This window comes from Cinclus cinclus, chromosome 4 (genome assembly GCF_963662255.1).
Source record: "Cinclus cinclus chromosome 4, bCinCin1.1, whole genome shotgun sequence".
Lineage (NCBI taxonomy): Eukaryota > Metazoa > Chordata > Aves > Passeriformes > Cinclidae > Cinclus > Cinclus cinclus.
Window position 1 is genome coordinate 30,667,363 of NC_085049.1, and position 27,008 is coordinate 30,694,370.

General features: G+C 38.3%; 1 protein-coding gene across 2 annotated transcripts in view; it reads right to left on the reverse strand.

Moving 5' to 3' along the window:
• Window positions 1–6,538: 6,538 nt before the first annotated feature.
• PLXNB2 (plexin B2) overlaps window positions 6,539–27,008 on the reverse strand; it is a 77,992-nt gene continuing 57,522 nt past the window's right edge. For both annotated transcript variants that reach the window (XM_062491029.1, XM_062491028.1), the window contains 10 exons: window positions 23,762–23,918; window positions 22,622–22,722; window positions 21,504–21,588; window positions 15,423–15,577; window positions 13,634–13,794; window positions 12,895–13,042; window positions 12,311–12,375; window positions 11,536–11,611; window positions 9,452–9,526; window positions 6,539–6,643 (listed from right to left, as the gene is read on the reverse strand). In XM_062491029.1, coding sequence (XP_062347013.1) covers window positions 6,539–6,643; window positions 9,452–9,526; window positions 11,536–11,611; window positions 12,311–12,375; window positions 12,895–13,042; window positions 13,634–13,794; window positions 15,423–15,577; window positions 21,504–21,588; window positions 22,622–22,722; window positions 23,762–23,918 — 1,128 coding nt within the window. The remainder of the gene's footprint in view (window positions 6,644–9,451; window positions 9,527–11,535; window positions 11,612–12,310; window positions 12,376–12,894; window positions 13,043–13,633; window positions 13,795–15,422; window positions 15,578–21,503; window positions 21,589–22,621; window positions 22,723–23,761; window positions 23,919–27,008) is intronic.

Below are 27,008 nucleotides of genomic sequence, written 5' to 3' on the forward strand. Positions count from 1 at the left end.
TTTCATTAACTTTAGAATAGTCCAAAACGACCTCACAGGGAAAGGAACACCTCCCCTTTCTCCCTATTTTCTTAAAGACATGCAGCTAAACTATTAACTTTTCCCAGTTAAATGGCAAACAAAACCTTTCTAATCTTCATTTCACTGAAAAGAAAGACAAAATCATGACCTTAACTTAAATCAAAAGCTATAATAGCACTTGGACAGTTACAGGCTCTTACTATAGATAGGCAAGTCAAAGCAATCAGCATATGAATCTTCACATACAAGCAGCAAAGCCATAACTTGACACAGCTCTCTATCGAATATTATTGTGAGAGGAATAAGCACACCAAGGCATGACCCTATTAAATACCAAACCTGTAGTTCCAAAATAACACAAAACCTAGATGGATGATCTCATCTCCAGCAGTAATGTGCCAGAATACAAATAGAGGATTGTCACTGCTTCAAGTGCACAAGGAAACAAAATAAGGCCATGTTAAAATAAAGGGTGGAATATACATTGACAGCTGAGCAGAAGAACCTGCTGCTGCTGAAAATGATGGCAGTCTTTCTGTTCCCTCTGCTGGACATTAAGGCTTCATGATGGGATTATTGTCTATCATAACCATATAGCAGCCCCACAAGACAAACTTCAGTCCATTAAAAGAAGCAATGAGGCTAAACACCCACACCAAGCAAGTGAGCTGAGGGAATCTAGCTTCGTCTAAAGGTGAAATGATGTTAATATTGATGTCACTTTCTCATTTAGGGTTAGCATAGTGCAGCCACCAGTCCAGGATGGAGTGCTGAAGTCTTTAGGTGGAGTTCAGACCAACTGAGAAGGGCCATCAGATGAAAATGCACATCAGATGTGAATAGTAATGTATGTGTAGGGTACATTATTAATAAAACAAATGTGTTTTACCTTAGACAGATGGAAATGTTTTATGTTTCAGTAAGGTTGTCTGCTCTAGCACAAAAAAATCCACTTCTATAATTTTCCTCCCAGCTGAGCCTGGGAGGGTCTGAGTGCCCATGGGGCCCTTTGAGGATGAAAAGTGCACAATTAATCCAGGCAGTGATTGTTTCCTTCCTTGGGCTTTCAGAGGAATGTAGCATTGTAGTTCAGAAAGCACCACTGAAACACAAGGTGAAAACCCACACGAAGAAGGATCACATGAAGGAAGATGAGGAAAGCAGCCAGACTCATGATAATAGTATTCCAAATAACATCCTGGAGGCAGTTTTACAATTGTGAGCATTGCCATGGACCTTGATGTAGCTGCAGGAAACATGGATTTGGGTTTGTTTTAAATCCCATGGATTGGCGTCCAGGCTCTGAAACTAGCAAGTATGATCTCTTGCTGAATAGAAGCATAGCCACAGGAGAGAAAAGATTAAGGGTATCAAAGGAATACATTTTTTTCATTTCACTCCTTTCTTATTACAGTAGATTAAAAGAAAAAAGTGAGTTTTGTTCAACATTCAATTTTGAGGACAATTAAATAAGGCAAAAAAATGTTCCGAATTAGAGCACTGAATAAAGGATTTCAAAAACACAGTGTGGGGTTCATGGTGGGATTTTTATTTCCTTTTAAGATGAGCCATATACAGCTGTATGAGATCTATTGTCCTCTGTCCCACTGAAGAAATAGTTTCTTTCTGAAGCGTCCAATCTGTTAAGACACATAGGTTCTATAAAAGCTTAAAAAAGAAGGAAAGCACTCAAACTCTCTTCTGGTTCAAATGGCAATTATCTGAGAAGCAGCAAAGAAACAGGAATACATGGGTAAATGAAATAGCTTTTGATGGCCTGGCTATGAATGACAGTAGGATTTGTCCTTTTTGGTAATGACATACAGCAGCAAGCAGTATGCACTGGCAAGACAGAAGTCAGCCCTGACTGTCTGGTACAACACCAGTGATCTTTCACAGCATAGATGGTTATTACAAGCCTGCACAGGGGAAACCACTTTCTTCTCTAATGGATGGAGAAATTTTCCTTGATACTGAAGCAAAAGGAGACACCATTTAAAGAAAACAAAACCTTTGAAAACTTCCTTGTAACTGTGAGTCTGGAAAGTATCTTTTCCTTCTATTTTGCAGGAACTGTCAAACACCAAGAATTCCACCATCACTTTTGAGCCCCATCAAGACAAAGGCTAACAAAAGAGGGAGGCTAAAAGACCAACTATAGTTTACAAATCCACCTTTCAAACTCATCCTTCATCAGCTGAAGGAAGGTTTCTCAAAATTAAAAAACACAAATTAGGTATGTAGAGTCTGAGCAAAAAAAGAGACTGATCATTATAGCTTGTGTGCTGCTTTCATTCATTCTCCAGGGAATCCTGTGCTGCAGGCAGATCTGGCAAAACAGACAACTAAGAGAGGAGCTGTGTGTGATGGAGAACCTGGAATGCTTCAGGCACAGAGTTTGACTGTATTGAGCTTGGAGTGAGGGAGGAAAGAAAGTCACAAGGTGCTTACATTTCCAGTGCTTCAACTCTAGCGACTCCAAGTGCCAAATTTCAACTCCTCTGAGTGTAAAGTGGAATAACAGAGGACTCAAGTCAATGGTTGTTAGAAGAATGGCAGGTAGACATCCTCCTTCAAACCTCTGAAGCTGACTGTTTCACTGCTCTGAGCAGTATCTCTAGACAGAGATAAAAAGGAAAAAAAAAAAAAAAACCCAAACAATTTTCCCTGTAAGTTTTTTCTAAGAGAAGACTAGGGAAAAATCCTAAGCAATCTTTGCTCAAGATAAAATTCTTTAGAAAGGAACTCCTCAGAGAACTGTTACACCACATGCTTAAGTGCATATGGGAAACCTGTCTAGAAACATTATCAGCATAAACAGAGGTGTTGGAACTCTAGGAAGAATATAGAAGAGGGGTTTCCCAATCAGATTCAGAGATTGGGTTTTTTTAGGCCATGTAGGTACATATCATCAAGGGCACATTATGGCTGAAAATAGTTGTGTTACTAATGAGGCTGGAAAACTTGGAGTGATAAAGTACTGGCCACAGAAACTCATCAGTGCTGGCAAGTCCAGGACAGCTGAATTTCAAGCTCACAGCCATTTTATGTCTTTATGCAGCTGGCTAAAAATCCTCCCATGTTACAACAGTTTGTGAATTTGTGAATTCCAGTTCGAATTTCTGAATTCCCTGTATGGTTTTGTTTATAGTGATGGCTCTGTTTATTTTCAAAAGGTTACCAGAAAGGCCAGCTTTAGAGAGTGCATGTAAATACAGCTCAGACTCAGCAGGCTGAGAAATGTGTCCAACACAGCAGGGTGCAGAAGGGGGAGTATCAAGTAGGATGCAACAGACTGATCAGAGAAGTCATCTTCAGGAGACTTTATGAATGCCTCACATATGTGAGATAGCCAAGGTCCTCTCCACCCATAAGCACTTGCTTATAAATCTAGAGCATACAGAGAACAGCAAAAATATGGAGGAAGGTGTCAGAGGGAAACCTGGCAAAGGAATAGAGATTGAATTCTGGCAAGAGACAAAAAAACCCCCACTCATGTTCATTTGGGTGAGTTACTGCATATCAAACAAGCATGTGCAGGGACCTTGTCCCATCATAAGAGATCTCTACTTGCATGTTTGCTGATGAGGAGGCAAGCAAAACCTTAGAGAGACTGCTGTCAGCAATGGGATTCAGACCTGCTGGCAGTGGTCAAATGCCTCTACCAACTTCTGATCTAGATCTGCAAGATGTCCAAGCAAAGGAACTTTGCTCTCAGCTGCTGCTATGGAGTAAAGTGACTCCTGTTTGGCAGTGAGAGGGTTCTTACACTTTTAAGAAGTGCCCCTTAGAGGAGCTGCAGAAAGGGTGAAAAGGAGGGACACCCCTAGTGAGCTTGTGAGCTTTTTATCTTGTAGATGAACCACATGTCAGGAGCAGCAGAAACCAAACGAGGAGCATGAAGGTTTTAAGAATCAGATTGTTAAAATTTAATGGAAAATGAAGCAAAAAAACTAGGCCTGAACAAAACAGAGCACTAGAGTAGAAAAACAAGCACTGGAGGAGCTTAGCCAAAAGTGGAAATAATAAAATAAACAAGCTCAGTTCTTCAATCAAATTCCAACTTGTGCTTTCAGAGGACTTGAAGAAATTGAAGAACTGGCATTAAGTTTCTTTGTAGCTGCAGCTGCTCACAGTTATCTGCCTCTGTGTTCCCTGGCAGACAGCACTGCAGCACTGATAGCCTGCACATTTCCCAGGATGTCAGCAAAGGGTACCAAGAATGGCTAATGGATCCATCATGAACTCGCAAATGCCAGCAGACACATGCCAGTTGCCTCACAGGTAGGATCCAGCTAGAGCACCACTGCACCCCACAGCCACAGGCTGCAACTGCTCTGTGTCAAGTCACTGGTGATGGGGGACAACATATTATGTTCCCCCTGAAAGCCCTGCTTGCTCAAGCAGGGCTTTCTTATCTCTCTGGAGAGGTGCTGCTGAGCCTGTATTTTAATTGGCTTTCAGTTCCCAAGATTCATCAGGCAAGAACACCTCACTCTGGTATGTTGCACTATATCCTTGCTTCTCCAGAGTACTGTCATTTTTCAGAGCAAATGCCAATAAAAAGGGCATGATGTCAGGCATTCCATCTGCAGGATGTGCCGCGCTCCTCCGTTCCCAACCACAGACTGATGGACGCTGCTGCTCCATCACTCCCAGAGGGAGAATTACAAATCCTTTCAATACCCATCCCCCCAGTTTCAGTAAAGATCCACTGACACTTGGTGGAAAAAACAACATTGTATTTGATTTACAATTAACAGGATTTACAAATAATGAAAAAGAAACAGATTAGCCATGAAATTAGGATGCTTTTGTTGATGAAAGAATAACTGGCAAAGCACCTTCCTGTAGAAGTCATATAGCTCAATCCTAAACAATATAAAATAACTTACAGCCTAGGCAGGTTCAGGAATGATTATAGACAAATGCAAGAAGTCGAATACAAAACAAACAAAAAAACTGCTCACAGCCTACTGGGCAAGAAACCAGTTCTGGCGAGGCTTGTGATTTTCAGAAAAGGAAGGCAAGGCCTACTGACAAATGCTAGGAAATTTTCAACATGGGAGGAAAAAAAAATATCAACAGACAGTAAAAGTCAGTGTGTGCCAACCTACCAGGCAGGGAGAGCAGGCAGCAGACACTGCATTAGCTTGCTGAGAGTCAGCAGAGTCTGGGTGCTTGGCAGGACAATGAATGAAGGAGTACAGATGGCAGCAGTTCATTAAAATGCTACTTTACTGCCAAAAACTTGCAAGACAAAGAGAAGTAAAGTTCTCTGATGTGCAATACAGCAATTTAAGAAGACGTACCTAACTTTCTGATTTGCACGGAGCTTACCTATATTGTAAACACACACCTTCTGACAAGTTATTTCAATTTTCTTTGCTATGGATTATAGTGTGTATTCAATCAAATGCAGCATTCCAAGGCTCAAAACTGACCAAGTGGTTTTCAATAGACAGGTATAGGATTTTTCCAATATCATACTAGTATTTTACATCACAGATACAATAAAAACAAGTGATGGTATTTCTAGGACAGTTCCAAGATTCAAATAAAAAATCATCAGAACCATTCTAAAATAGGATATTATACATAATCAAATCATGTTAAACAGCACACTCTCGGCAAGCAGCTAATTACAAGCATTCTGCTGGTCATGTTTTTCACACAAAAGTCATTCAATAACACATAAATACTTATTTTTCTGATCTGCTTCTTTTTACAAAACCATTCATCAGATTCACAGAATTAGTACAAGTAAGGCACATTAGCATATATCATAAAACTCACAATAATAACAAAGAGTTTTAAAGTTTTAAGGACTAATTCCTTCTTCGCAGTGATTTCTGAACCGAACAAGACTTCATCAGTAGAACTCTCCTACACTGACATTACTCTTATTTCTCTCACAGCCAACTCTGGTGGGTGCAATACTGTGCATCACCATTGAGATAAATAATTAAATTTAAACCACATGTAGTAGCAAATCCCATTTTTAGATCTTGCAGAGAAATTGGACACTTTGTTCACTATGTTCATTATGAGCACAGATCAAGTTTTAGAGCTCTATGGAAGTCAATTTCCAGTTATCAAAATAAAAAGGGATATTGCATGTGTCTCTGAGTATGTTATTGTTTTCCTAGTACAAATATTGCTTAAGGTAGAAAGGATGCCATAGTATTGAATTTACTTGCATAATGAATCCTAAATGCTGATGTCTTAGATTCTACTAAATCAAATGAACTATAGGTTTTTCTTCTTCCACCCCCCACCCTGCTCCCAACCAAAGGACTCTCTTTCCCACAGAAGATTCATTTACACACAACACAGCTTTTAATTAGAAGCATAATTTACAGTAAAAATTCTTTACATTACACCTCTGCTATCAAAAAACCATGAAATCTTTCATTTAAAGTTGTAATTATACATTAAAAAATAGAACACTATTTCCTTAACAGGAAGAATGAATTTGAACATCTTTAGATCAGATTTCTTTATTGCGGCTTTTGAGTCAAAGGTCAGTCACTTTATTCTCTAGCGCAGCTGCTATTTGCTGTAAACGGAAGGCAAGCTGCATTTTTTGTGCAGCTGGATCCTCTTCAAGTGCATTTATAATCTGGAAGATATAAACACAGAAAGTTTAGAATAATTTAGCTTAAAATGTATGCCACAGATCCGAGACCAAGTGTTTGATACTACTTTGGTTGTAAAGAGTCTTTTGCATTCACTTGGTACCCAAGTCCATCTATTAGGCCCCATGTTCTATTTTTTCACAAAGACAGTAAAAATGATTGTCTCTGTTACTTAATCTAAGTTGCTGTAATGTTTCCCATTATGCTGGGATACAAGCAAATAATTAGGTAGTGCTTTATCTTGTAAAATATTACATTCCAACATGGAGCAGGCAGGGGAAGAATTTCCTTAGAGCTATTTAAGAAACAGTGCTTTTACTTACAGTGCACCCTACAAAGCTTAAGGGTCATTTACCATCAGTAATTATATCCCATCCCCATGAACTTTAGTTATAAGAAGCTCCTGGGTGGTCCATGCACAGGCATGTGGTAGGACAAGGCAAGGTCTCCTGTGTCTGTAGGCAATATGAGAAATAAAGCCAGCAGCTCCCTTTTGGCTCTTTCCATCAAGTGCCACGACTCTGGCCCAGCACAACATAGTTCAGGAAAGCAAAGAGCTCCTCAGAGGAGCCCCCAGTGTCCTACAGCCTCTGCTGTACAGAATATATATAAGAGGATATGACTATTAAGACACAAGGGATTTGAAAACAAGAGCCAGTAAAGGTCAGCTGTTATGAGAAGGCTTTTCTTCAAATAGAGTTTTTTAGGGCTTTCCAGATCAAATTCAAAAGGTTTTGAAAGGTTTTAATTCCACCATCCTTTAGGAAAACTCTCCCATCAGCTATTAGATTTGTCCATTAGAAAAATGTGTTACCTGACAAAACCATTCCTTTTCTAGAACCGGCTTTATTAATATAAGCCTGACAGTGTAATCAAGCAGAAACCTTTAGCAGTGTTTAAATACTATATAAACTTGCAACTACAAGGACTGGGAAAATGGACTTTGCCTGTCACTACCTGTGGTTCTTATTACTTCTTGACTATCACTGACAATGAAGATTAATGCAGTCAGAATCAATCTAGGCAATAATTTCACTTCAAAGCACGGGTATAATATTTGCATTTCTAACACTGGAGTAAATTTGTTTAGAAATAATTATTTTAATGAATTTGTTTTTAAAGTGTGAAAATATTTTTACAAGACAGACTTAATAAACACTTATTGCATTATTTAAACTGGGCCTAATTTAATTTTATATTGTTTCCTTAATTTAAACAATTATATCTAGCTGTAACTCCTCAAATATAGACTAAATAACTCATTATTATCTCTACTGGTGAATATATCCTTCATATAAATGTGGACAATTAGAATGTACCCACTCAGTCATTGTCAAGCCCTGCAGAGATGCAGAAGGTACAGCACATGCTGGGAACCACTGTGTCAGTAATAAAGATGAGGGCAGCTGCAAAATGTTCCAATTTATGCAAATTAAAACATTTTCATGGAAAATAAATAAGCTTGATTAATTTTACTGAATGGTTCTTGACAGATTATCTCCACAATTCTGAATTAGCAGCCTTTTCATCAGATGCACCTCATTGTCACACAGTGATGTACATGGAAGGGAAGAGCTGCAGCTACGTACTGGGGTGTGCTGGCTTGCCACTGGTGAATTCCCACAGGCTGGTGACTCTGCCTGAGGCGTGGATGAATCAGAGATTTACAGTTCATCTGTCACTCAGGGTCCCCGAGTGTTTTTGTAAGAGGTCAAACTACAGACACATTTGGGAAGGTGCTGAAAGCCAGCTTAGCACTGGGGATGAGGGGTGAGGGAATGCCATGGGGTTGGCTGGTTTACATTCCTCTGTCTGCTTCCCCCACTGACCATCATTGTAAGACTCAGGGTGATTTGATTTTCCCTGCGTGCATCTGTTTAAAAGCCGGGACAGGCTGGCTGCTCCTGTATAAAGCAGCTGCAGTGAAGGATGCGACTCACTGTCTTTAGTGCTAAATGTAAGTGAAAACATGAACTGTGCTGAGGTGCAAGACTCACCAAATAGAGCTCACATGTGCTGAGCTTCTTTTTGATTCTGCGTCTGTTCTTACTTGCTTTAATTTACAGAGTTTTCTGGAGGCATTCATTTCCATGGAAACCCTTGAATAAAAGTTTCCTTCTCTCTTTTTGTTTTCAGATTAAGTTTGGAGAACCATAGCCAAGCCCAGCCACTCTGGGATATTCTTTGTCCCCCTCTCCACAGGGTGTGAAAAACCGCAGAAACTTTTTACACTGAAGCTGTGAGCCTGCTTTTGAATCAGGCTACATTCAACACTTACTCTACTTTGGTTTACCTTAGGCAGGCACTTGGCATGGCAAAACGGGGATGGTACCGTCCATAGAAGTTTAAAGAGCATTTTAACTAATAAAAAGGACATGCCTCCAATTCCTACAAGCAAAACAAGTTTAATGGATTGTTCCTAATAAAAAAGCACACTGTCTTGAAACCTGATATAACTCTGATGACTTTTTGCTTGGTGACACTCTTGTATACTTATTAGGGTGATAGAAGCAAAGAGAAATGATTTAAATATCTATTTCTCTTTCAGATCTTGTTAAACTACCCATTAAACTATCCCTACCAAAACCAGATAGCTGTAATGTTCATTTACAAGGACATTCTTTTGACCAGTATTATTGCCAAGCAGGGTATATAACTGCAACTGAACTCTTTTCAGCATTGGTTTTACCTGATTATTCAGAGAAATCCAGAAGTCACTCCTTTAGACTAATGCTAGCCTTCATAACCTTTTACCATTGATATTAAAGCATTAAAAAAAAGCCATAACTTACCTCATCATAGTATTTGTTAGTGTACTGGTAGAGTTGGTGCAGAGCCACAAGCGTGTTTAAGGAATCGGTATGTGCCTGTTAACACAAGCAGGCAGCAAACATGTCAAAATAGGATCATACACAGCTGAAAGTTATGCACATGCACAATTATTGGGTACAATTGACAATATTTCCAAATGAAAGCTCTGTGTTTAACTTTTGTTAAATGACACTTGGGGCAGAGAAAAGAAGTGAGAAAACATTTGTTTGGTGATTTTTAGATAAAGACTTTCCCTCTGGTATTTTTCCAGCCTGCCCACAACTCTTAACATTGGAGGTGGAAGATATTTTGAACTCTGAATATCAAACCACAGACTACAACTCAAACATCTGTTAACAGCATGGGTGTGAAAAGCTAAAGCATTTACTCAGTACAATCTACATATTGTTGAGATATTAAGCATTGGTTCTGACACAGTCATCATGGGTGTTGGAAATCCTTTCTCCAGCTCTTTTTTCATCCTGGTAATTATTCACACCCCACTGCAGCAAAGGTGTAACTCATCAATATCATCAGCACATGTACATTTGGAAAAGCCACCAATATAGATTCACGGGGGGGGGGGGGGGGGAGGGGTGGGTGTGTGATGAGAAGAGAGAGAGTGAAAATACTTCAAATAAAGCAGGAAATAACCCTTCCATTACCTCATCTTCCCCCTGCCCCCACACATATGACTTAGTGAATGTGTTCTACCTGTCTGAACAGATGTTCTTCATTCAAATGTGTAGGATTCAAGTCTCTAGCTACGCCTTTAGTCTTTTAAGTTAGTTAAGAAAATGAAGAATTGCAAAATATTGCTACAGGCATAAATGATTACCCAAAGGATAAAGCAGCAGAGAAACATCCATCTTCCCTTGCTCTATAAAAGTCACTTTTAGAGCTGGTCAAAATTTGCAGTGTTCAATCACTCCTTCCATAATAATTTTTATCATAATTTATAATGAAAATAGGAAGGAAGACCACATCCTGCTGATGTTAAAACATTACATTGAATTTACTTTTAATCACCAAGTGCTCTAATTTTATATACATCTCAATTTATGCAATAAATATAGTGAACTGTAAAATGAAATGTCACTGCAGATGAGTTTTGTAGTGAATGACTGAAAATAGAAATGCTCTCATGAGGATGTTGATCTGCAAAATGTTAGGTCCTAAGGGCACTGAAGTAAACAAACCGCAAAAAATTCCCCAAACATCCTCCTTACGCTAGAACTCTTCAACTAAATTAAGCAAATGAGCAAACCAGGCAGTAACTACACTGCCTTCTTGCTCAGGCTAAACAATATCTTTAAGACTGGTGAGGGACTCTCCTGATTCCCCCAGTTAAACAGAATGCTTCAAAGGCAAGAGCCTGCTCGAGCTGAGCTGAGCTGCAAAGCAGACAGGCTCTTTCAAGACTGAAACAGGTTTTGTAATGACTTTGCTCCACCCATCTCCAACCTAAGTCCCAGACAGCAACCACCCCGCTCTGCTCTTCTCCACGTGAGGTAACCCAAATAACCTACAATGCAAAAACTGTCACTGAGCAAGCACATGATGACCTTCTCACATGTAGCATAAAGCAGAAGTATTGCCCCTGTATAGACAGTTCTAAAATATGCTATACTTAATGTTCCTGCCTCTTCTTTAATTTCTGGAATCTAATTTTTGCTGTGGTAGCACTGTGAATTCAGTCACTACTCATTATCAGTATGATCAATGTTAAAAATCCTCCATATGCTGTGGAGAGAAAGCAGAGTTCAAGAGTGCTATAATTTTTCCACAATGGATGTAAAAAATCCAAACACCGTGCTCTATTCCCTGCACAACTCAGATAAATTAGTGACAATAAGGATTCTTGATTCCATTCAATAATCAACATTTCAAAGGTCTAACAGGCATGACTACAATGAACCAGAGTATTTCAGAGATTCATGAAATAACTAATCTGATATTTGCACATATAAAAAACCCGATTTGTTGAGACAGAAAGAGAAGACAACAAAAACTACTGCTACACTTGGCTCCAATTTCACAACAAGAAAATGGATTATATTTTTACCCTAGAAATCTCTGCTAGATGGGTATTCATGTCTTGGTCACTCACTGGCACCATCTGACGAATACCTTTGTAGTAACTGCAAGAGATTATAAAAGATTTTCAGTTAGGTAAAAAAAAAAGCTGTGTCTATCTGGTAATTCTGCCTTTGTTTTAAACATGCTTCCTTACTAACACAGTAGATACTCTACCACAACAGCCCAATGATTCCTTCAGTAATCCTGTCTTCCAACATTAGTACTTTTTCAGTAGAGGCAAATCACATCTGATTGTACAGGAACATATCACAGGAAAAAAAAATCTATAATTGCAGATAATTATTATTTTAGGTCTTAAAAATGGCAAGAGTTTTGTTCTGCAGCAGATCTTCCATGATATTAACAGAATTTCCAATTTGTAAATGAGTAAAGTCAGAGATAGAATAGAAGAAAAATGTTTCTGAAAATGTTTTCAGGATTTGGTCTCTAATGAGCTATTGAAATGCAGCATTTGTTAGACAGATCGTGTGGGAAGCAACTATGACTGCAGAAAACAGCACTATATTTTCTCCTGAATAAATCTATTAATCTGTCTATACAGACAAGAATACACACTGGGTCGTAATGGAGCTCCATTTCAACTCTGCCAGTGCCACCACCAAGGGGATCTTTAAACATTTGTGTGTAAAATTTTTAATATTTGATGGCTGACTTTGGCTATATCAACATTCCCTTTTCCTCTTACACAGGCTTAAAATCCTAACAACTGAATAACCATGGAAAGAGTTGATAATACTTACTCTTCCACCATTTTCTTATAGTTAGAGATTTCTTTTGCATAAAGTAATTTATTACTTGGAGAATCCTGAAAAATTTAGAATACAGAAAAAATGTAGTTATTTATGAACATTTCTAGGAAGCAAAAGAAAGTAAAGAATGTAAGACCAAGCCTTTATATTCACATACACTTGCTGTTTGTGGATATTAACATTGGGATACTTATTAACATAGGTGGGATTATTTCATAAAAAGATGACTTTTACACATGGCATTACTTCTGAGTTTTATAAATGTATCAATGCAAGGTGATAATAAATTATTGGTGGACCTGAAATAATCAGTTCTTTTTATGCTTTTAATAAAAGTAGTTGATATTTTCTCAATTTTCAAAACTATCAATTGATACTATTGTATCAGTACTGTAGACTGCACAGAAATACTGAGAGTTCACCAACCTGTTAAGTGGTGAAATGTTAACTTCATTATAAAACTAAAAAGAAATGATCAAGGCTGTATCTCCTCAGAGAATGAGTGTTGTCTGTGAGGATGCCCTTTGTCTTGTCAGGCATGAGCATAGTCAGGATGTAGAATGCAAATCACTTACTCTGCTTAATTTGTGCTCTGTTCTTGTGCAAGCATCCATGAAAGTCTGTGCAATGACTGACAAGGAAGCATCCACTACTTCATGAACATGAACATCAAAGATGAAATGGGGATTTTTCAGTATGTTTACCCAGAATCTCAGAGGCAGGCTGCAAAGCAAGGAAAAAGATAAATAATAATTTTTAAACAATAAATATTCTACAACAAGAAAAACACATGAAATTAAGTATGGACTTTGAATTTTGATTGCTTCACAACAGTGATATTTCATTTTATATTTCAACTTTTATACAGGCTTGTCTGGGTTCCATGCCTGAAAACCAACTCTTTACATCTCTCAGAAAAACTCATATGAGAAAGATCTTGAGAGCCCCAAAAGAGCAAGGAAGGATGTATGTATGGTCAGAGAAACTATCAAGTAGTATGTATTAGATTTTGTCATTTGACAGGTAGGGAAATTTAGTCTCATTTGCCTCTTGCCTTCCTCTTCTCTGAGGAAAGCCAAAAAGTAAACCATGGTAAATCTGTCAGTGACAATCCCACAGGTAAATTGGTTCCATTTTCTGCCACTTCTAGGCTTACAGGGAATCTTTTTCATCACACAAACATATTATCTCAATTAAAATTATTCTGAGGCTTATAAATGAAATTTAATTTGACTTATGGTAAGAGCCCTAGTATATACCTGGGAATTATACTCTTATTCCTCTGCAATACAAGTATGACTGTTCATACTGTACCTGTTTGTTTTCCAGATGTGAATGGTATCTTCATCCTTGATGTCATGTTTTTCTGCTTGCTCATCAAGAAAGTCAAAAAAGTACTTCACAGCTGGTGGTACCACATGGTTTGAGTTGAGCACACTATGAAAGAAGTCATCTACAAATTGCTGAAGTGTCCCCTAAAAGCAAATTTAAAAAAATCAGTTACATTTGTGTTAGAAACTGAACTCAGCATCTTTCATTCCTATGGACTTAATCCAGTTGCTGTCACTGATGGCCTTTATCCTGAGTGTTAAGAGTGACAAAAAACCAACAATTTCTTAGAGCAGTGACTTTGTAAACTGCCAACACAGTGAAGACCTTCTAGAGCATAGTTTTTTTGTTCTGGAGTCAAAAGTTGTGACTTTACCAGAGATCCTATGGCTTGCACAGAAAGATGTCCCTTCTGCTTGACAGAAGAATCAGAAATTGGTTGCTACATTTCCCCTTCAGGGTCATTGTGCACACATAATAATTTTTAGCCACTTTTTAATGATTTTGCAGCTTCCCACATCCAGTTTCTCTGACACCAGAACTCTGCACTTTTTAGAAAGAGACTGAGAAGAAGTACTGAGAGGAAGAAGCGAGCATTTAGCCTTTTTGTTTAAGGGCAAGCACATGGGCCTTATCAAACACCCAGTCTGACTCAGCTTCATGAGATCCACGGAGCCCAAGGAGCGAAGTGTCCAGAAGGGCTGTGCTCTTGGATTCTAGCATCTGCCTGGATTTTAGAAATGGCAGTCTCAGAGACTGTCCCCTTGTTTTAGAGAGGACCCTGTTGAGGCCACATAGAGTTAATCCCCAGTCAGCTGATTTCCCCTAAAGGCACTTTTGAGGGGCTGTGTCCTCTTTCCAACCACGACTCCAGCTCACAGCCCCCAAACAGGGGAGGGACCCAGGACCCAGGCAAGGAACTCTAAGACATTCTACTGTCAGCCAGAACACACAAGTCTCAGCATTGAAGGGGTAATTGTAGTTGTGATCTCACTAACACTTCACCAACATTTTATGAGTCAGTAAAGCTCCAGACTGGTAATAATCATCAAATGGCTACTGGAAATACAAAACAGTGGCTTTATTAACAGAAAAAAGGGATGCAAGCATCTTTTTAGCTCTTTATCCTGAGTCTATGTAATCTCTCTGAAGACTTTCCTTCATATGAACTTCCACGCTTGGACAAGTAGCCTTAGCTGGAATCAGACTGACTTCATTTTCACAAAAAGAGCCTAGCTTTGTGGTCATTAAACACATTATTCTAAATTCTTTCTCCAAGGAGAAATGTTTCAAAAAAATTATTTTGTTCATTATCAGTTTTGCAGTGTAGGCACTAAAAATACTTTAAAAGGACTATTTTTATTTGGAAACTTTATTTTGGGTTTTACTGTAACACAGATCACATACAAGAATAGGGAAGTATAAGGCTCTGTGGGAGTTTATAAAGCATTCAGTTCAAAAGAAAACCCAACAAAGTATTATCTAAACAGGTGGCACAGAGCAGAATATCCATCTTTGTCTTGCAAGGAAAATCCTTATTTAATGATCACGTAATCACGGTTCTCAGCTTTGATCAGGAGTTGTACTTTATCTCTTTCCCAACAATGTTCCTCAGGGCATATTAATCATTTGAAGCCTCGAACACCAGTTTGTATGTACATGACACATATTCCAAATCACAGCCGAACTCATGACTAATATTTGCATTTATTTCCTCAGTTGTATCTCAAAATCTGTAGAAGTAAGGTGTAACTATAGCACTTTTGAGCCTTACCTTCACAGAAAGAAGTCTGGTCAGGTAGATTTCTGTAATAGCTTTGGTCCTCTCTTTTTCTTTCACACTGCCCCTCTTTGATTTACCTTCATCCATTTCATCCACTGGCCGGACTAGATGCCAGACCTTATTTTCATCTTCCAGGAGTGCATGCCCTACAAACAGTAAATGCAAAAATTATAAAAAACACCCAACCCCAAAACAGCAACACAAAAATAATCCTATAAATATATACACATTACTTATCCTTAACATACTTTGTCCTCTTGCCAAGGGGACCTAGATTACTCCGTTACTTTTCAACATATACTACTCAAATACTAAATGTTCAGTGGCACAAAGCTGAAAAAGCTTGTTTTTGTCAAGACCAAATGGAGAGGAAAGAATCACATAATAGGAAAACTCCTATTTGGTCATTGTCCTGGTTCAAGCCAGGATGGAGATAACTTTTGCAGTAGCCAGTCGCGGTCATGGACATGGGGACATGGAGGTTGTTCTCTATCACCTCATGTCATTGTCACAGGTGGGGAGAAGGGAATCTCCTCTGGGGAGAAGGGGTTCTTTCCAGTGGAGTAATGCCAGTTTCAAGCTGGAGGGAGCAGTGGGAGTAGCATGACAGAGGGAGCAGTGAGGTACTGTAATATAGCAATAACATTTCTTTTTTTGTATCCACTGTCATTAGTTTTGTTTTCTCATCTTGTTGCTGTTTCCATTAAATGGTTGTGGTCTCAACCCATGATTTTTTACCTTTTGTGTCTCCCATTGTCCTCTCCATCCCAATACAGGAGAGGGGCAGGTGGAAGGGGAAGTGAGCCGGCAGTGCATGGCGTGGAGTGGTAGAAGACTAAATTGGAGAATACCATTCCTAGATCATGACAGTCGTGTAAATGTAGTATGTGTATGTTTTGAGGTTCACACAATCAAATTCTTTACTTCTTTGTGAATTCTCAAAGGCATGATCAAGTTAGAGAATCTTAGCTAGGTCTGACCCCATAGCCACCACAGAAATGCCAATTGTAGCCTACTCTTGGTACAATTTTATTTTAGGTAACACCATTTCAATTCACACCTTTACCCCAGTTGCTGAGGTCAAAGTGTGGCACCTCACTCCAAACCTTCCTTTTATCAGTATTTGATAAGCACCACTTGACTTTGTAGCTGACTGGAGGAAAAATACACCCCTTCACTGAGATAACATGAACTCCAGCAGCCAGAGGTAATGACTGAAGCAAATTCATATCCATTATAATAAAATTTAAGTCAGTATGTAGTCTAAACTAGATGGAGAGACTCACATCAAGTTTGTTACAGTAAAGCAGAAACAGGAGTAAGCACTTGGATGATAATGAGACCTGGTCTGGTTACAGTGCCTCACTGTGCTACCTGGGCCTTGGACATGCACCCGTCCCGGGGCTTGGATCACACAGAGGATAAAAGCAGTTTTGCATTTCAGCATCAACATTATTGTTAAGACAAACTCCATGCCTAAGGATCTTCTGTTACAGACAGTTCTTAAAGAGATGATACAATTGTTTTAAATTGCCATTAATATTCTTTGAAAAGGGTTTCTGTGTCACTTTCAAATCTCCTGGTTTTGTTTGTTCTTCCTTTAATTCCCAAACTTTTCCATTAGAAGTTATTGAATCAGTACATTTAAAATCATTGACATCTTAAAAATATGGAAGTTAGTTTTCCCATAAAAATTGTGATTCAGCCCCACTGTACAAATTATTTTGCATTCTGCTAAGTTTTATGCCCCAATATACACATCTAACATAACTGAATCCCATTTACAGCATATCAGTTTTTATATTTTATATTTTACAAAATATCAGTTTTTAACTTTGCATTAACTTTGACTATAATAGTTTATTAACTAAGTTCCTCAATAGCAACACTGAATTTCCCAGCTTGCATGTACATTCAATATTTTACATCACAGGGGAAAACAACTTTCAAGAGTAATCTGGATAAGCCAACACTTTTGCTTGAATCTACTTTATCTATTCTCATGAAAAGTATTAGTTATGCAGTCTTCTGGGACATTTGCTTTTTTTAACAAGGTAGGGAAGAAACATAAATCCCACGTTAAATCACATTGTCCTTTGAGAGTCCTTAATTCAACTTGGAAGTTCACGTGAATGAAGCCAGAAAAAATAAAAGCTATCACTTCATTTTGAAGCAGTTGTGATTTCACAATAGATTCTATTCATAGCAGTCATCTTCCAATAAAGTAAAAACCACTGCTGGGCATAAAGTATGGAATTTCTTTTGCAATCCATGTTATTTACTTTTGGAAATTAAGAGATCAAATCATGCAGTTAGACCAGAAACTACATTCTAGCCTTATGTCAGTTGTTTGGTACACTCCTGCTTCCTCTTTTGAATCAAAGGAATTTATTCTCTCTTTGCCCTCGTGATGGTATAAGGGCCAATGTAACTTTGGACAGAAGAGGACACAGCTGAAGGGTTTTGTGTTGACATTGCCGGCTCTTATACGCAGCTGAGTTTGTTCCATGTTTGTTTATCAACAGCAGAATTGGCTACTAGTGGAATAGTAATTATTTCATAAGAAAGTAAGGACTAAGAGACTACAGCTCAACCAGATGCACTTCTGCAACCTGAAGATCTCACTTGATTGTTATAAATAGCAAGAAGAAAGAGGAAGAGAAATTCAGAACATGGACCAACAAAACATGTTAGCAGTATGGTTGCTAAGAGAAAATAACAGCTCTATGAGATAACATTTTCCTCAATGGGAAAGCAGGAAATGAAGAACATAAAAGATAGGGGGGAAATACCTCCTTATTATCTCCTTATCCACAGTAAGAATCAAGCTGTAAGCAGGAAGAGGATTGTGTCCAGGGCGCCAAATGCTTCACCCTGAGCTCTTTGTCTTGGCCCTTGGGCATTCTTTGGATATTTATCCAATATAAAATAAGGATTGAGGTGTTGGGGGGAGAGTTAATAGCAAAAATAGACCATGCTGACTAATTACAGTTGTAACATCAGGCAATTTAAACATCAGGCATTGCAGCTCCTTTCTCCCTGTGTGACCTGCAGCAAATTATCTTCCTTCCAGGCTCCCCTACCCCATGAATACTGCTCCATGGAGATGAAGGAAGGACAGTCCTAACAGATCTGCTAATTAGTACTTCCAATCTGCAACCCTGTGTTTGTTTTTATTCAGAATTAAAAAAGGAAAAAAACCCAACAAAACAAAAAACCCTAATATCAAATATCAGGAAAAACCACCCAAAATGTGTTGTTTTGGTTTATAGTTCAGTACAGAAATACTAGCATGAAATCACTGGAACCATTCTCCTTCTTGATACATATTAGTAACTACATTTATTGTCTCCAGAAGCAAAAGATGCTGCATTTAATTTGTCACAATCTTCAGTTTCCAGTGTCTTCCTGTTAGAAGCTCTGAATAAAAGCAGCATAGAAGCAATGCCAGGTTTTAGAGCAACATCTCTGAACATGGTTTTACAGTTTTGGTCGGTGCAAAGCCTCCTACTTTGGCTGACAGTCAATGGCTTCAGCTGACACTTCTCAATGCAAAAGGTGCAAGTTAATGAGACTGAGTAAAAGGAAATCCACTTCGTCACAAGCCTCATTCATAGTCAGGATAGGATTTCTGTTTATTCAAACCCTGTAAATCCCTGTGCCATATAAATACGTATGTGTGGGAGGGGAAGCCTCTGATCCTCTCTGCTCTCTTTTATAGTGTCTCACAAATCATGGTCACAGCAGGCTCTCACTTTGTATCAGCTTAGTAACATTTTATAGCTTTCCAACACAACAAGTTGGCACCAGATAGCTCTGAGGACCTTACAATGCTAAAGAAAACAGGGTGGCTTGGCATCCCTGTCATCCCAAATTTGTACACTACCACGGTGCAAGACAGCTATGGAGAAGAAAAACAGTAGAAGTGGTTTGCACTTGGTACTTTGGGATCTGATTCTCTGCAGACTTTTCTCTCTTATACAAGAGCCCTTGTGTGACAGCACCATCCCCAGAAGTCTGCTTTTCCTTCACAATTTAATATGCCAAACAGATAACTAAGGAATTCACCTTGGAGTACAGATCATGCAAAACAGGTCTTGTTCAAAGAGCTTCATCATACTGAATCATATTGAATTATATAATTGCAGAGGCGGAAAGGCAAAAATCCTAACCCAAAAAAAAAAAAAAGAAACACGTGATCTGGTCCTCTACTTCCTGCTGCAAGAGTAGAGAGGTGAGGAGGATGAAGATTGGCAGTCCAGAACAGAAGGCTGACCACTCTTCTATATTAAGAAAGCAAAGCAAGTTAAGGACACCACCAGGCTTCATTCACAGTCCACTCGACTTCTTTAGAGGTGAGTTGACTATAGCCCCAGCCACCAGTGAAACCAAACTAAACAGGGACTGGGAATCAGCACCTCGCCTGGCTGCACTCCACTGCCTTTGACATTAAACTGGATGGCTTTCTAAGTTAACATGCTGGGTTGGCACCTGCTGTGACAGAACAGCCACTGCTTGGCCAGCTATGCCAGGCACTTGGAGTAAAAGGGTGAGGATAGCAGCAGCAGTGTAGACATGACCACCAGAAGACTTCTTTCTGGGGAAAAAGTTTCAAAAGAAAGAATCCAGGAGAACAGAGTAAAAAGTAAACAGTAAGTAATTCTGTCCATCTTAATTTCCTGTCCAGCACTCAAAACAAATGAAAGTCTGAACCTTTCTGCTAAATAGCCATATGTGTCAGAATTATCAGCTGAGACCCATTTTATTGAAAAATGTACATTTCTGGCATATTATTTCCAACCTGTTTAACTGCCCAGCCCTGGAAACATATTAAATCTAAGATCAGTAAATCTGTTTAAAGGAATGAAACTATTAGGTGAAGTAATGGTCTTTGCAGTCAGTGCTAGACAGAAAAGCATATCAAATGAATTCATGGGAGGAAGAATGATCTCAACAATTATTGTTCCATAAATCTAACTTCTACCTCATGTAAAATAAATGAATATAAGGATAAAAAAACCCAGAGAAACTGAACATCTGAAGTCAGTAAAGGAAATACATGTGACAAAGAACATATATTCACAAGTAAATACTGCAATAAAAATCTGAGTGCATTCAAGGCTGTAATGGATATTGTGTCTCAAGATATTTTGAAATACAGAAATTTGGTCTAGACAGAACACTAACATGTAAAACTAAAAGCTTTTAAGATGGGTTGCAAGCTAACAGGTTGGCTTCCGTGAAGTCCAGCATACGGTAGCAGATATATGAGCACGTATACAGCAAACGAGAATTATGCAGCAAATGCATTAGTGATGTGAGAGAGAAAAAACATTACAAAGAAATTCCTGACACTCACTTTCATAGGATTGAAAACACCAAAAAGAGCAAAGGAATTGTGAAAAAATGGTGCATCTGAAGAGACAAAATTGATGGAGCAATCAAAGCCAACTAAAAAGCCTGGGGAAAAAACAAGTTAGCATAGCTGGTGAAACATCACTCAGAAGGAAGGGAGACACAAAATCAGAAGGTACAGAGATGAGATTGCAAGGCAACACAGTTGTAAGAAATGCTACAAAAAATTACATCAGGTTCTTTATGTCACAGAGAGGGGAGCTAGTCTCCACTGTGGTTCATCTAGAACACTGCATTTAATTCTCAGTCTAACAAGAAGTGAAATAAATTTGAAGAGGAACATGAGTAAAGGCTGAAGAAAGGAGAAAAAGAGAAGCTCTGGGAAGATGAAATGTACAGTTTGACTATAGATGTAGTGCGATTAAAAAAACAAAATAAGGAAGAAAATATTTAATAAGAGTGCTTTCTATTAAGTTGGGGTATGGACTCACAGCATTTATGGTTAAAATCCTTGGGTTTAAGACTTTTATAATGAGGGCAAAGAGAACCCTTGCAAGTGTAGAGTGGGTAACACACAACAGATAAACCCTAAATAGTCTAGTGGGGAATATCTAGCCCCATGGAAGTGCTTGACACGCAAAATGAAAATGGCAGCATCACTCTGTAGGTTTTGACTTCTAGTCATCTTGGGAGGTAGGGAAGCCACAAGATACTTACTTTCCCCTGGGACATCTTGCTGATTATCCTCTGGCTGCTGGGAAATGCCCATTTTTGACAAGATGAGAGTGGCGCCATCTCGGACCTTTGAAAATACAAACACAGAGATAGTCTTCGAAAGAACCATGTGCTACTGAACTTCTTTCTTAAACTATAAACAGGCATTTCTGTAATTGGTTGCAGAGAATCTATGACAAATGCTAACCTTCCAAGGTTTCTTGGGCAACTGGCTCTGCAATTCAGAACAGACTCCCTCCCACTCTGTAAGATCTCCCATCAACACCTCCTCTGAGATTATAGAAATAATAGGAGCATCTTCGAGGCCTAAGTGGTTCCTCAGCCTGGTGTGGGTGCCAGGGTTTACCATGAAAATAGTTTATCATGAAGAATCAGACATGTCCATTTTCTTAGGGGAAACTAACCAACTTATCTCTTTTCCTATCAAGATTAACTTATTAGAAAGCAATAAATAGCATAAAAAGGAAAGATAAGGGGATTTTAAGTGCTTGATAGAGTGCACAGTATGAAACCTAAAACAGACAGTACAACATCATCATCTGCTCTCCTGATTGGGCTTTTGAACAAACCAGACCAACTCAAAATCTATTTAACAGCACAGCAAAGACAATTCTCAGGGGTAGGAAGTGGTGGAGAAAAGAAAAGATTAATATGAGGCCTAGCAAAAAGCTGAATGCTCAAAATGTAATTTGGATTTGGATACTTTAGTGTTGAGGAAATGAAGGTGCTGGCATTTAGGTTTTGTGTTTTTGTATAAAATGCTTAGGCAGACTATCTAGACACAGCCTTTCACAGTTCAAACCTTTTACTGACTAGACCCAGACCTGTGTTTTTCTTTTGATTCTTTATCATAGAATCATAGAATGGTTTGGGTTGGAAGGGATCTTCAGGATTTTCAACTCCCCTGCCATGGGCCGGGACACCTTCCACTGGACCAGGTTTCTCAGAGCCTGGCTTCAAACACTGCCAGGGATGGGGTATCCACAACTTTTCTGGGCAACCTGTATGTAGCACTGAAATTTCTCTATAAACAAATGAAGATTTTATTTATAACAAGAAAACAGATAACACGTGTGAACAACATTTTTGAAACACCTTACATTATAATGCATTAGTGTGTTGATACGTCTCCATCTGCCATCTCTTTGGGATGTTAAATCCAAGTCTGAGAGAGTCTGCGCAGTAGAACCTGGACGCCATTCTAAGAAGTAATTAAAGTGAAAAAAACAGTTAACCATGTGCAAAAATAACTATTCCAAGAATGTTTTACAGACCCACTGACACACTGTGGAACATCAAAAGAAATAATATAGCACATGGCTCAGTGTGTGTTTTTTATTGCTTAATCGTTTGGTCTTTATTGCAGAAGTTTGCATGAGCTATTCCTAATCACGCGTATGACTTCTGATTATCTTCCATAAAAACTTAAATTCCTTCTCATGGAATTCCATAAATATATATAATAAGATATGCTATCAGTCCAAAACAGAGTAGGATTTCATGGAATAGAAAAGACATTTTAATGGGATTTACTAGGACTTTCTGAAATGCAAGAATTCTATCTTCTACTTTCAGATTAATGGAGTAATGAAAATATTGAAAAAAGTATCAATTGGAGCTTTTATTCTGAGTTTATTAGGCCTTTTAAGAAATGCCATTTCTTCTTTTTTCATCAAGAAGAGACAGCTATTTTGAAAGCCTTTATGGAGGATGATTTTCAGAGACTAAGTGGTACATCATCTCTTAAAAGTGCAGTTCCTGTAAGTTATAATTCTTCTGAATAACCATGATAAAGGCAACTAAAATCAGTACCAGTTTCTGAAATTGCATCATTACTTCTCTATCAGTTAATTATCCATGCTGTCATTATCACATTAATTAGTACCTGAGATACTGACTCTGTCAGACATGAATTCATTTGTGACAATAGTCATTAACAGGCTCTTGCAATGCTGATGACAGTATACTAAAACTTCGGGAGTCAAGAAAAACTAACTCTGTAAGAAAACATTAATTTTTAAGGCATATTCAGATTGCTGCAAAATGCTGTATTTTTGCATTCAGCTGAACATGAATCAGCTTTTTGAAAAAAAAACAAACAAAAAAACCCACCAAAAACCAAACAACAAACCAAACCATAACCAAGCAATAAAATCCTCTTATAAACATTTTTTTCAGAAAATACAAAGTCACACAAGAGGCCTCACCTGTTCAATATAGCATCACAAGTAACTACGTACCAAGAACTACACTGTCAGCTTTTGGCCACTGGGAACACGGCAGATTTCGATAGACTTGGTCTATTATCTTTTCCTTCACTTGTGATATGGTATCACAGTTCAGCACTTTCACTGGTATGGAATCATTTCCTCCCTCCTGCACATATACATTAACTGTCTGTGAAGAAAGGAATGTACAGGGTTATTAAGGCAAATCAGTGCTGAGTTACTTCTGAATCTGTTTTTCTGGGTGATTTAAATGCAAACAGTATATGAAATTCACCATGCAATGATTATTGCACAGCAACACATATTTGCAGTGAGAGTATGGATTATTTGAGGGATTATTTGAAGAATCTTTTGCTGTTATGCAGCCAACCAGCTATCATAAATTCCAGTTAATTTCTCCCACTATGACAAGACAGAAAAGATACAGAATAGATTTAGTCATGTCTAATATGCTAATATTATTAAGTCTTGGGAGTTTATTAAAGAGAAACACACAAGAAAAAAGTAGTTGGATCACTGACTCCTTACATGCTTCACATTTAACCTGATAATTCTAAACATAAAAAAGGTCAAGTATTGCAGTGTCCAAATTTAATGAGTTCCCAATAATCCTTTGAACTGTACTTTGTTGAACTCCTAGAATATTATATGCTTTTGTCTTCCTTTATGCTTTCACATGGCTGTGGCTTTAAAGATGAGCAGACTACTTTTGTACATATGGTAATTTAACATGGTTCAGCTGATGAGCAGTGAGTTGTACAGCTCTCCAAACTTTACCTTGTGTTACCAGCTGTTCATTAAATACACACACACACACACACATATGTATGTACATATAAAACTAATTTCTATAATCTCATGTGTTTGAAAACCTCATTTGCTGCCTATTGTTGCCATAATAACTCTAATAGCTCCAGGGAATACACCTAAGTAGCTTATGCTAGTTCTAAAATATTACTGTTTTAGTATTGAGATGGTGTTTTTTAATGTTAATGGGAATTTCTTGAAAGCCTGTACTTTGCTAAATTTAGAGTGATTTTTTCTTTGAAAGTAGCTTTGCTGTGTAAGTATCAGTTTCAATAGCAAATAGACAAAAGCAAATAAGATAACCATGGCCAGAGTATCTCCCCAGAAAGAAAAAAAAAACAAAAAAACAAACCCAAATTGATACTATAAAAAGCCTCTTTCTTTCACTAGGTGAATCAGTACTACAGCTCAGGGCCCTTGTGGATCTTTTGCCAGTCAGGTAACTTAGGAGGCCAGGCACATGTGAAGCACTGCAGCTCCCAGATCCATGTGGTCCTGCCAAATATAATGCCTGAATTTATCACATCAGACCTCAGAAATAAACTTGCATAGCTGGTATTTTGAAACAGTGAAGAAAAGCTATGCCATACGGCAGTCAAATTAAACATGATTGCACTGTCCCTTGATAGAACACTCAAACTAATAATGAGATTTCACCTTCCTTTTCCTATTAGCTTTATGGTAATTAGACATGATTTTGCTGCTGGTTCAGTCTGCAGCATGTCAGTGTAACCAGTGATGCAAAACAGATTCATCTTTTAAATAAGAACAATTAGAGAGCAGACAAAGGCTCTGTGCTGCACTTACCTACCTTGTCTCACTTTCAGGCAGAAGTAAAGGAATTAACTCATGCTTTAACCTACATTGGTGCACAAATGCTCCCCAACTGTTCAGCGCTACCACAACATCATTATCGTGCCAAAGATCCCAAAAAATAACGGCAATAGTACCCCCTCCATAATCTTTTAGCATACATATGTACATATATACATACATCTCATCAACTTCCATGCATGCACATACATAAAATATTTGTTCAGTGGGAAATCTGTAAGTCTGGACCAAATACTGCTACTGTACAATGTTAGAATATTTAATATCTAGCTAATGTGCATGTTGTGCCCACATCTGATTGCATACATGAATTTTCTGCCTTCACACTGATTTATTTAGCTGAATTGCAGGTTTTTGGGGTTTTTTTTTGTTTAAATGAAAAGAAACAGACTGAATAAAGAATTATTGCCATTAAGAGTTACACGATGTACAGTGCAAATAAATTTTGCTTTCCATGCACAACAGAAATTATAGCCAGCATTATCAATCAGTGTTTTCAGTGGATGGCAATTATAAAGATGGTAACTCAACTAATCCCCAAAATATCCACTGAAATTAAAATTTCTTCTTGCCCAACACATTGTTCATCCAGGCATTCTAGGCCACAGTTTGGTGACTCCATGTGTGCAAATCCTACAGTACTCTTCTCCCATCAGTATCCTTTCAGAATACATAAAATGGTGATTTTTTTTTTTCCCCCCAACCTGGGACTTAATAAACCTTTTTAAAATTTTCTTTTCTATGCTGCATATATCATATATCACTGCATCTTTCTCAGTTGAAGACAGCTACAAATGACTCCTAATATGTCAATAAAAAAGAAGTTAGAAAGGGAAAAAAAATCATGAATTGGTTCCTGAAGGCCAGTCTGTGCATCTTTGATATTCTCTACACTGTACCCTGGAGAAAACCAGCAAGACTGTCAGAAAGAGTAAAACTAGGTTTTACACTCCCTGAAGAGCTAAAGAGTGGGCTTCTTGAGTTTTTCCAAAAGGACAGTGAATCTTTGGAGTATGTTTGAAAAGTGGTGAAAATTTCTGACAGTGAACAGGATTAAGTTAAAGTAGAAGTCATAATAGAAAAGAACTGGATCATGGCACTGGTGATCAGATACAGGGGAGGTTGAGTTCAGAGGGGGAATTCCCTTGACAGGAATGTCCATTTCATACCACTTGAAGCAATTAACACAGGTCTCCAGTACTGGCTGTGGAGGCACTGTAGGGAATTATTTCCCTAAGAGGAAATAAATAACTTTCAGTGCCAGCTGGGCTGCCCATGTTTAGGAGATTTTGACTCACACGGAAGAAAACGTAGAAAGATGTTCATAAAATGCTCTGGAGACTGCAGAGCCATCTCACAGGACTGCAGAGGAGCACAAGGTTGGTATACTAATAAAATGATCTCTAAATAATGTTCAATATGCTGATTAGCAGCAATCACAAGAGAGAAAACCTGAAATTCAGGCATAATGGTAGTGCAAGAATTCTGCAAAAATCAATTGCCAATGAACTTAGATGGGAAAAGGGGAGGAGTCAAATATTCTGAGCACTTTTCAGAGTGACTGAAAATTATGAAAGGGATTTATTGGCAGGATTTCAATTTTGTTTTAGAAGATACT